At 38.3% G+C, this 12,006-nt stretch overlaps 1 protein-coding gene across 1 annotated transcript; it reads right to left on the minus strand.

Annotated features, from left to right (window-relative positions):
- Window positions 1-86: 86 nt before the first annotated feature.
- On the minus strand, window positions 87-10,995 carry wdr1 (WD repeat domain 1). Its single transcript, XM_080027046.1, has 15 exons — window positions 10,867-10,995; window positions 9,549-9,670; window positions 7,845-7,935; window positions 7,610-7,757; window positions 6,962-7,142; window positions 6,227-6,304; window positions 6,008-6,088; window positions 5,530-5,763; window positions 4,686-4,775; window positions 3,868-4,022; window positions 3,055-3,142; window positions 2,802-2,912; window positions 2,436-2,609; window positions 2,175-2,319; window positions 87-895 (listed from the first exon to the last, which is right to left on the minus strand). The coding sequence occupies exons 1-15, from the start codon at window positions 10,880-10,882 to the stop codon at window positions 789-791; spliced, it is 1,821 nt and encodes a 606-aa protein (XP_079883172.1). The 5' UTR covers window positions 10,883-10,995; the 3' UTR covers window positions 87-788.
- Between the last annotated feature and the right edge of the window lie 1,011 nt (window positions 10,996-12,006).

A 12,006-nucleotide genomic window follows, 5' to 3' on the forward strand; every position in this document is an offset into this window, starting at 1 on the left:
TTGTGCTAATGTTTTTTACTGGACAAACCTGCACATAAATCTGTTCGACAAAAAGAAAAGAGTGCAAATTTTCATGACAGGAAAAATGCATAAAAAGTGTTTTTTTTTTATTATCATTATTAATGATTCACTTCCACCTTGGAAGCGGATGCATGAAGACATGAAAAGAAAACATTAGTGACACAAACATAGAGGGCCCAGACAAAAACTGACAGGAGGAGTTACGAATCACAAAAAAGTATGAAACCCAAAAACCAAAGACAAAGCAAAAAAAAAATATTCAAATAAACACCTATCTTCTTAAAAGCTTGAAGAAGAAAGGTGACAGGTAACTGCATTAAGGATCAGTTACTTCTCATTTGAGGAATGTAACCAAAAGGTTTCATTTCTTTCCAAACACGATTTTATCCATTTAAAAAAAGTTAATTGTGCCCAACCACAGACAACAATTTCAGATTGAACTGAATGAATACTATTACCTATGGAATGTTGAGCTAACATATTTTCCTGGGTCCATTCTGCTCAGATGTAAAAACACTTGTGGTTATATTGTATACTTCAAGAGTTTGCAGCTGGATAAGTTAAGGTTATTCGCATCACAGAGACATGTTTTTGATCATTTTTAATGGGAGCCTTTCCCAGCCATAGCCATGTACAATTCAGAGGTTTACAGACAGCATAGAACACTGTTAAGACAGTGAAAATACAGTAAAAAAAAAAAAGGGAAAAATATTGGATTCTGAAGTAGTCCTTGTCCTTGGGGATGTGGAGGTTTGCCTGCTTTCAGATCAGAATTGAATAGTCCACTGCTTGACGCAGGCATCATGGGAGGTGGTGACCAGAGTGTGCTCATCTACCCAGGCCAGGCCGGTAACATGGTGCAACCGGTGAGCGTCTGCAGACATCAAAGCATAAAAACAACCTCGTCACAAAATGATCTAAGAACACACTGAACAGTATTCATTTAAAAGACAACCCCTTGAGGCCAAGCTCTGGTTGCACAAAAATCAACATTGAGCAATAAATAGAATTATAATTATTCAAGGTTTTAATGGAATCGGCCCCCGTTTTTCTGATGCTATCTAAAAAGGTGGCCATTTTTTTAATGTGATGGTCATTTAATGTAATTACATTTTTTATTACATCTCTGTATATACAGCTCCGGAAAAAATTAAGAGACCAGTCTGGATCTTTCTTAAATCTTCATCTCTACATTACTTAATGGAAATGCTCTTAATAACAATATTCGCATTGTGAATTTGGTAGAAATGTTGTCAGTAGTTTGTAGTATAAAGAAAATGTCATTCTACTCAAACATATGCCTATACATAGTCAAATGAGAGACACTGAATATTTTGTGTGGTCTCAATTTTTTCTGGAGCTGTATTTGTTTTAGTGTTTAGGGGCAGAGTCTGCCATTCACATGCTGAATCTAAATACCCTTCACAAGCATAACAACATCAGCCTTGCTGTTTACTTAGAAATCTCCTGCAGCCATATAGAGCTACTGCTAACTAAAATGTGCTGCTGCTGCTTCACACGAACAACATTCAACTGGCCAAAGACAGGGTGGAGTCTATAATGAAGCAGTGACTGGGAGCACACAGCATTTGGGACAGTGATTACTAGCGTTGATCCAAAAATGTGTTTATAAAAAAAGAGATGGTAATTTTCGTGTCAGGGGATCAGCTTTAGATAGGACAGGGAGTAATTTAACAAACAGGGAGCAAAGTGAGCTGTTCTATAAAGAGCTGTAGACGCTGACTTTGGAATGACTTCCTTATTTAAAAACAACATGAGTTTGTTTACCTGCACTATAAACAACTACCCTGGCTACTTTTATGTTGCATTTCAGCAGCTACTCCAAAAAAAAAGAAAAATAAAGAATGTTGGATGTACTATTAAACCATGCTTGTCGTTGCCAACAGTAAACACAGGCATTGCCAATTCAGCCAGTACCACATCTTAAGAATTAAACCTTTAGGCCATGATAAATGCTCTAAATGCACAATGTAGCTCCGCTCAAAATGTTCCGTTGCCTTCGTTTTTGCATGTTCGGATTTTGTTGTAAAGTGAATTTATGTACAGTACATCTCACACAGAAAAACTTCCATCAGTGTACCTGCATGTAAGCCACTTAATAGAAACTACATATGTGCACTTGTATGGCCTACCTGGGAGCTTGATCCTATTATCTGAATCAGAAACCGTCCAGATAAACACCATCATGTCCATCCCACCAGTGGCAAAGTGCTCATTATCAGGTGACCAGGCCAGGATCACTGGTTTGGCATGGTGTCCGTAAAAGTCAGCCTTGACCTGGTAAAAAAGAATAATTATTATGAAAAGAGACAATGACTCAAATTTAAAACCCACTATAAAGTAACACCTGGAAAGTTATCCAAAAAGGATATATAGGAAAGACAAATATTTACAGCGTAGTCGTCAGCCACTGTAAACACTGTGGCAGCTTTCCTCTCATCTATGACAGCCAGGTAGGCTCCATCATTGGAGTAGGCCAGGTCTGTGATCGGCCCTTTAACATCCACAGTTTTGTCCACGTCCTTCAGAGTGTTGCCCTGAACAGAGTACAGGTGGACTTTCCCATCCTAGGAAGAAAAAAAATTAAGAAAATTAATCAGTTTTAATAGTATCAGGGTGTGATGAAGTGTGCTATAAAGTTTTTTCTTTTTTTTTTTTTTTTTTTTTTTTTAAATGTTTATGCCATTATAAACCCCCCTGAACTCAAAAAGCATTTTCTAAAAAAGTATTGGTGAGATGCTCTGTATATGTCCACTTACTGATCCCCCCACCGCAGCAGTGCTGCCCCCAGGGTGGATAGCTCCAACCTCTGGTTTATAGTCCAGACTGTCCAATGTGAAGACCTTCTTCTTGTCCTTCAGTAAGACAATCTAAAAAGAGCAAGACATGACAAATGATGCTGTCAAAGTTCACACAGAAACTTCAGATAATTAAATTATTAAGTGAAGGATGAAAAATATGTTCTCAGGTGAAAGACTGAGCTGTGGATTTTATTATTGAATAGGACATTACCTGGTCAATGCAGACAGCCAGAGACAGCCCTCCTGCTCCCACTGACACACTTTTAGGCTGGACATCCATCTTCACCACGTCAGAGGCACTGAAAACCAGCAGTATAGGATATTGGTAAGATAAATAAAAACTGTTACATTTAGAGCTCAACAAATGATGGAATTCTGAAAGCCTATGTCCGAATAATTATATAAATAAATGTATGCAAAAAGAGGGTAAAAAGAGTTAATGCGGTGCACTATCCCAGAAATAATAGTGCGTAAAACAAAAATTGACAGAATGATGTCGAGTAACTAGCGGTGGTGAAACATTTTTTATAAAAAGAAAATAAAAAAAATGTAATATGCATGTTGCTGCATATTAGTAGTGATGACTTGCCTGAAAATCACATGCATTACAAGCTTCACATGAAAAAAAAAGACTTAAATGAATATAATTAAGACATGGACTTTAATATGCTTTCATGTCATAATTTGCCAAAACGCCTCTTAGCACACAGTAGTTTTGAACTGAATCCAGAAATCGCATCGTGAACCCGGGAATCGGAATCAAATCGTGGGATTCCAAAAGATTCACAGGCCTACAAGTAAGAACATCAGGGAGCACCAGTTTTGGTAAGTGTATGCACATCCGTCCATTACCCACCGTCACAAAAATTATTATTTTTATTAAGTGCCTGTAGAACTAAAAGGTTCTAAAAAAAATTTAAAACTTGCTGTGCTTTCTCCCAGACGACGCAATGCACTGACTTCCACACAAGATGCAGATCATCATTATAATCCCCAGTAAGTTCATCTAATAGTTGTCCTGTACCTGTACTCCTTCTTGTCCATGTTGGTGTAGCGCAGAGTATCGTCCATGCTGCTCGACACTAGCTCGTTGTCTTTGTCAACCACCATCTTGCTCACCAGGTTGCTGTGGCCCTTACCGGAGAAGCAGTCGTTCTCCCCTGTTTCTGCATCCCAGTAATGTGAAGCAATGGTTACGGAAAAACTTTACTGTAGACGTGGTTACCATGTTTTGCAGGAAAAGTGGCAAAAGAGAGGATATAATGAAATAACCACACACATAGTAGAGTGGAGCCAGGGACATGTGCGCTACCTCAACTAGCTGTACACTAATGCATCAACAGATGTCATTCTAATGAAAAGTTGAGCTCAGAAGCTTCACCACATGTGAGAAATACAAGCAAAACAAAATATTGTTGAATCTGTTGCTCGACAAATTCTACAGCCTGTTTAAGAGTTGCTGAATAGTGGTGGTTTATCATAGTACGGATATTTCAAAATATGACTAAAGTCACAATAAATAAAAGTTTCAATCATATTCAATACTGTTGGCTTAATAATAGCCCATTATATGTACACACTATTTTTAAAGAGTGTGCATGTTCATTGTTAACTTAATGGATGTTTGGACCAATTTCCAAACATCTTTCCCTCTTGAATTAATTGCACTTAATTGATTAAACACACACCCTTTCGGAGAACTGTTTCGGGGGAGTTCGAGACCTTCCATTTCACAGAAAACCCTTTAATTTGTGCCAAACGACCTGTGTTTAGCTGCCGACAATGGCAAACGTTCAATTAGACCCCAGTGCTGCCTTCGATCCTGTGAAAGCGTGAAAGGATATTGATGTGTCCATCGTGACTCCCCGAGTAGATGTATGGTCGCCCTTCACTCTTGTGGACTGTCACACACTGGATGGATTTGCTGTGACCCTGCCGGATGAACAAGTATCTGTTTTCAGTTTATACTCATAAGATCACTAATGAATAGTTAGTGTAGAATATTAACCCCCTACCAATCATGGACATTTATTTTGATTTTAAATTAAAAATAGCTCACAGACAAAGAGCCTTATGTAAAGCGGTAGCATTGTTTTAGCTTCTTTTTTTTTAAATATTGCGAGTATATTGGGAACTTAATATTGAAAACATTTGTCGATGAGTGAATGCATGCTGAGATTTGTACATGTGTGATAGAATTTACAGAAAACCTGTACTAAGATCTACTTTCATGGTTATAACTGGCATACAGTGCTTATACATTTGCTTATCTCAGTATAAATATGAAAGCACAAAACAAAAACAGCTTGACACTGACTTAGTGTGTTCAGTAGTGTGTTCAGTAATATGTACACAGTTATATGAAACATAACCTACTTATTACAGATTTACAAAACTCAGTTTGCATTTGCACATTTGGGTACGCAGTTAGAGACCTCTATCAACATTTCTAATGCTACTTTAAATTTCACAAATGCCAATACATTTTTGCAAATGTCCAGTTCCTCATCTTCAATATTTACATTTGTTTTCAGCAACTCAAAAGTTTAACAGCATCTATTTTTTTCTATACATTTCCCCAGTTAAAGCGTTTTTTAAGTTGATATTATTGACATTTTAAACATTTTCAAGGTACTCTATTAATATATATTCCAGTATATAATCCATAAACTCCAGAGAGTCTGACCTTGACAGTGCGTATGGGCCGGTCAGGGTTGTTCTTGTCCAGATAGTTGATGTATCCTGACAGGGAGATGCTGAGGAGATGGTCGTTCTGCCACAGGCAGCCCAGCTGCTGGTCTGTCACATCAGAGCCAACGTTGAAGGTGGTGACGGCCGTACCTGCTCCAACATCCCACAGCTTCACCGTCTTGTCCCCTGAGGCAGAGATCAGCTGGGAGCTGTCAGGGCTCCAGCTGACCTGCACCATTTAAAACAAGGAGGTGGTGAGGGGGCATTGAAGGATGCAGTTATGATATTAATATGCATATTGTGTTACTGGAGGTCAAGTTTTATGTGTAAAGTATGTTCAAGGGCCCTTTAAATGTTCATTCCAGAAAAACAGATTTTCTACAAAACAAAAGTCAGCTCACCAGGTTATTTGGCTGAAGGATGATAGAGGTTAAACACTGTCAATCATGATGGACCAGCAAACAAGTACTTACAGCATAGATTCCTCCTTTGTGGGCCTTCTCTCCTCCCAGTGAGCTGATACGCTCACCGGTCGCTCCATCATAGATGAAGATCTGGGGGAATTATACTCAATAAGATGACAAGGAACATTTATTTGTACACACCTACATTTTGAGAATTAGTTACAAGTTATGTGGATTATTTTAACTGAGGTAATTTTACTTTAGAATAATCATATATCCAACACTCACCTGGCTATCAGCACCAGCTGTGGCAAATCGACTTCCATCAGGAGAGAAACGAACACAGTTGACAAATTGGCCGTGGTCCTTTAGCAGTCACAGGGGAGACACAAGGGAACATAAATAGTGGGAAATTATCCATAAAGAACGATTCTGCACATTATACAGTTCTTGGCGTTTTATTTGACACAGTCCATTGGACTTTTAACCTGTTACCTTAGTTAATAATAAATGAAGGAAAACCAATCGCAGGCTACATTCAAAAAATAAAAAATAAAGTATTTTCAAGAAGAGGACAAAAAAGGAATGTTTCATGCTTGGAAATGCCTTTCGTGTTTCTAGCGTGAAAGCCTACTTTTAGAAACATGGCTCACACATTCTCCAAGAATGTATGGGGGAAGTAGGTTATGTAATATGGAAACAGTCAAACAAGGCTACACTGTCAAAGACCCACCAGGGTGTGACAAATTTGAGATGACCAAGAGCCATTGAAAATAAGAATAAATTCTAAAAAACTTAATCCAACACTATGACTGAATTTTCTGCAGTCCAATATTTTGTTATACAGGTATAAGACCAATAAGACTGCAAATAGAAGATGATATATAGCCTTTTTTGGTCTGACAGGTCCAGAAAGACCACCTTAGCTCTCACTAATATGTTTTAACATAAATAAGCCTCTCTAAAAACTGCACAAATGCCAACCGACACAAAAATCAACAGTTAATCTCTGTCGTAACTCACCCGTAGAGTGAACTTGAACTTGAAGGGAGGACCCTCAAAGAAGGACCCAGTGGTGTCATCACTGGCAAGAACAAGGCGGTAAGGGCGTTTCTGCCTAATGTCTACACTGTTGATTATTTTGGAGTGGCCAGCAAGGTCCCCAACGGAGGAGCCAGAGTCCCACAGCAACACTGCTGCAAACCTACGGGAAGAGAGCAACAACATGCATACAATGTTTACATGTTTCTGAGAGGATTTAGGAGAGGAATTAAATATAAAAGAACATTTATCTCTGTGTAAATAGAGTCTACAAGTTTCCAAGGATGACATTTTTTTGAAAAAAAAAACAGCAAAGGCACAGTTGCCAAACTGCCAGAGGGCTTTAGCTTTTTTTAGTGCTCAATAGTAAATCACATTCGCACACACTGCACAACACGTTTTCCAGAATTTAATAAAAAGCCACTCAAGCTAGTCAATCAATAATAACTAATACAGTCTCAACTAAACACCGCATACTCGTGTTAAACTTGAAAGCAAACATTGGACTTGTGCACAGTGGACATTTATCAGTGTGAAAGCTTATTCATGAGGCTGAGTCACAGTGGTCTGAGGTTAATAGGGTCAACTCCATTACTTTCATGGACACATATGGAAACCCCTCATACTTACTTCTCTCTTCCTTCCCCAGCAACGGCAATCCTCTTGCTGTCCTCTGTCCATGCAATGTCCTTGATCTTGCCTGAAATAGGGGTGTACTCGTACTTGAGTATGTGCTCCTTCTGGGTGGTGTCCCAGATGCGGATCTTTCCCGTTACATCTTAAAGATCAAAAGGACAATCATTTTACGGTTGATACTAAATGCACATATTTGTTGACATGTGATGATCATATGTGGGTGGTTTACCTCCAGATGCAATGTAGAATCCGCTGGGGGTATACTTGGCAACAGTAACTGTATGGGCATGTTCGGTGTAAATGTCTGCTATGGCCGGGTTCTGGAAAAGACAGGAAATGTGAGACATTGGCAGGCCCACGTCTGACAAAAGAACTGTGTCAAAGGACAATTACAACACTTAGTTTTAATAATTTACTCATTAAATGAATAAAATAGATTTAAAGCCCAACACTGGTGATGGCTTGAATGTAACCAACATTAATTTATATTAAAAAGTTAAGTACTATAGCTTTAAAAAGGGATGCAGCATCTCAGTTTGACACAGCTTTATCATTGTATCCATTAGGGCAAGTAATGAGAGGGTGATACAGTTTAAAAAGTCTAATCTCAGATGAACCACAAAAAAACTATGATCAGAGTTCAAACTTGTGGCCTAAGCAGTCACTCAAATCTCCAATACAACTTGACATAGGCGTGGTTCCAGGTGCACATTTGACCTTGCCCTCTATTGTGTGGCATGGGTGGGATAAGCCCTTAAAAAGGCATTGCAGGTTGCAGGTATGACGCTGGGTCCCTATCAGCTAACAGTCAAACAGCAGCATGTAGTGGAGCTGCTGATCCAACATTCCTTGTTGACTTATTAAACTAGAAGTAATAGTAAAAAAGTGCAAATACTATGTGAAATCTGCAACCTATTCAACTGCAATGTAGCCTAACTTTAATTGTATCTTTAGAATTTTTTTTTTTAGAGACGGTACAGTAACCATAACTTTTTTTTTAGAGACGGTACAGTAACCATAACTTTTTCATTTGGACTGGACATGACAATTAATGATACATTTCATTTTTCATTTATTTATCCTTGAAAGATCAATTGAGGGGTGACCCTCATTTACAATGAGTAAGATATTAAGTAAATACATGTGTTAATTAGTCTCTACTATCCTGCCATTATGTTGTTACACAATGTTACGTTCAATTGCGGAATTGAAATGGAAAGAAAACCATCTCGGAACAGCAAAAACCAGCACACTGTGCCGGTTAGATTTTGGAGTGCACGCAGAGCAACACTCACCCTGACCACATGTAATTCTGTGTGGTCTGGTCCGAGTAGCAAAGAACATGAAACATTTTACAAGACAAACTTACTGGCTTCCTGTTCACTACAGGATTGCTTTTAAAATGTTGCCGTTAGCTTTTTAGACAGTAAATAGATTGGCACCACAATACCACCTAGGTGAACTTTCTTCCTGTTCATGCTCTACCCAGAGCACCAAGGGAGTCCCATCAACTGCTCTTTGATGTGCCCAAAACAAGGCTCAACGCAGCACAGATCCTTTGGAACAGCTTACCTAAAATAAGATCTGCCTCCACTCCTGAACAGTTCAAATCATTATTAAAGACCACCACGTCTTATCTCTGCCTGGCCTTCCTCTCTAGATGAGAATGTTTTATCCCAAAAGATTCTACTTGTATTTTAACTATTATTTTATTATATAATAATGTTTACTTTAACTGTTTAACATTTAACCATGTTATTTTATGATGTATTCATATCTATTGTATTACCCTTTTTAATGTACTGCTTTGGCAGTTATAAATGTTTTTTTTTCTTTTTGTCTCACCAAATTGCCATCAGAACTGACATGAATAATGGCCACAACAAGATACACTTATCTCTTTAAAAGATTATAGAAAGATAATAATAATTACATCAATGTTCCTGATGATGACACACTTCCCATTGGTGTAGAGGAAGTTTTTGCCTTTGGGATCGCCGCCAATCACTTTCGCAACTCCCCTCTCCATCTGTGGGAGACTGGCGAATACATGTTCTAAAAAGAAAAGGAGACATGATAAGAAAGATGACAAGCAGACAGATTAGCATTGAGGTTAATACAACTACAATGAGCGTACACTGAAAAAAAATATATATATAATAAAATAAATTACTACTACATAAGGCTTTAGGGACTATGTGCAGACAGACACTATAATATATCTAGGGAGTCGGTCATCTTACAACTTACACTGCCTGCAACCAACATCTTTCTCCACCAGTGTTTCGAGGAGGACACGGGTATAAGGAGTTAATCAGCAACACATAAGATCTTCATTATCCAGGACTAATGAGGATGGAGGACTTAAAAGTGTTGAGCATGACCTCACCATCAAGATAGTTCAGCGTGTTGAAAGCAGTGTCAGTGACCTCCAGCCTCACAAATGTCAGTAAGACAGAGGTGGTATCATTTAATCGTGTACACCAATGTCATTAAGAAGGTTATAAATGTAAATCCTAATGCTGTGCATATTTTTTTTTTTTTTTTTTTTTTTTTTAATTGATACTCTATTGTGGCAAGAAAGCTAAAATAAAAGGTTATTTCCGATAGCTGATAGCATATTTTTTTATGAATATATTAATTATATTAGTACATTTTATTTAAAAAAATGTACAAAAATGCAAATCCATCACCATTGTAGAAAGCAGAACCGAGGCATTTATTGTGCTTCCGCATTGGCTCTAAAAAAATTGTTTTAATTTTTCTTAAGGACAACATTATCATCTCATTAAAAATGGACTAGAAACTGTCTACTTCACGTTGGTTCGGCAGGCACATTCAGTTCCTGTGAGCCACTTCCCCACAGCCTGTCAGGCAGCCTGTCTGGTCTGGACATGTCATAACAAAGCGAGGCGAGCATAACTATTTCCTCTTGTCTGACGTTAGCTCACATAGCTAACACTACCTGTCTTGAACAGATTGCAATGGGCTGCATTTCCCTACCACAGCAATCTTCACAAAGAACAGTGCCCCTCAGACACAAGGGTTGTGTTAAATCTGACAGTCGTCCCCGATGACTGGGTTGTACCTTTTAATGTGTGCGAGATGAAAAGTGTATCCTGCTCCTGCAGCCATGGGCGAGGCTAGCTAGCTACGAGCTACCTGGCTGACTAGCTCGGGCTGCTGAAAAAAAATTATCCTACATACAGCGGTTTGTTGCATTTTCTCTCATTGAAAATAAACAGACTTACTCAGTTCACACGTCATTTTTCCTGCTGGTCACTTGCTTGACGTTACTCTACAGTAAATGAATGAAAGAGTGGAGACAGTGAAGATCCCCCGGCTGTGCACTCTCCGATCACACAAACACGGAAGCGAGTGCAGCTCTCTCTTCGCCCAGCTTTGCCCATATATAGTAAACTCAGATTCTACGCTGCGCCTGACAGCCACTAGCCACGCACTGCTCCCTCTGGGATTAATTATCCCCTATTGCAGTCTATCAGGCTCCGAGGCTAAAATGGAGTTATCTCTGAACTCCACCAATCAAAACGACTAGGTTAAGCCAAGTGTGTGGCTCGCATATCATTAAGCTTACACTGTACCTTCATTTTATTTTATTTTATGAAACATTAATCTCCATGGAGCCAGGACAGTGACTTTAAATGTTGGCATTGGAAATACTATTTGGCACTGAAAAAAAAACTCAAATGGAAAACACAAGAATGCAAAAAAAAATATCAAAAACAATTAGAATATTTGAATGCCTACATTTTGATTTTCAAGCACTTGTTTTAGTACTATTGCACCATTTTCAATCAAACATGTTCAATGCCAAATTTAATTTTTACGCAAACCTTCTAAGTCACTGTCCTGGTTACATAAATCCCTGGTGCCATATGAAAAAAAAAAAAAGTTGTGCAGCAACATTTCAAGGATAGAACTATTCTTCTTATCATTTTGATAAAGTAATGCGTTTACCAAATTTACTATTAAAAAAATACTTTTTAACAGAGTTGAAGGTGTTTACATTGCAGCATAAAACTAAGGGCCTTGAGCTTCACCTTCCCTGTGTGCTGGTGCAGTATTTCCCATACTGGAAACCTCCCATAACCTCTTGATATTTTGAAGATTGCCTGGGATTTATGTTTCAGAAAACTGATGCTTAGCGCTGTAGCAGAAAAGTAATGATGATGAGAGGAACAAATAAGGAGTTGAGTTTTCTACAAAAAGATGGGACTGCCTGAAAGACCAAACTCGGGGCAAAACAAAATCATACATTATTAGATGTCCCCAAAAGAAAAATTATGCTAGAATGAATAACAAAATTAAATGCCCGACGTGGTAAAGATTAATCATTTAACAAAGTGTAGCCCACTTATGTAGGCTTACAG

This window comes from Ammodytes marinus (assembly GCF_949987685.1).
Source record: "Ammodytes marinus genome assembly, chromosome: 4".
Taxonomy (NCBI): Eukaryota; Metazoa; Chordata; class Actinopteri; order Uranoscopiformes; family Ammodytidae; genus Ammodytes; species Ammodytes marinus.

Bases quoted from the DNA above. Each gene is read 5' to 3' on its own strand.
- wdr1 (XM_080027046.1), bottom strand. The intron at 7,758-7,844 runs GTAAACCACCCA...TTGATCTTTAAG, and splicing joins ATTCTACATTGCATCTGGAG to ATGTAACGGGAAAGATCCGC. The intron at 6,305-6,961 runs GTGAGTTACGAC...TGACTGCTAAAG, and splicing joins AGTTCAAGTTCACTCTACGG to GACCACGGCCAATTTGTCAA.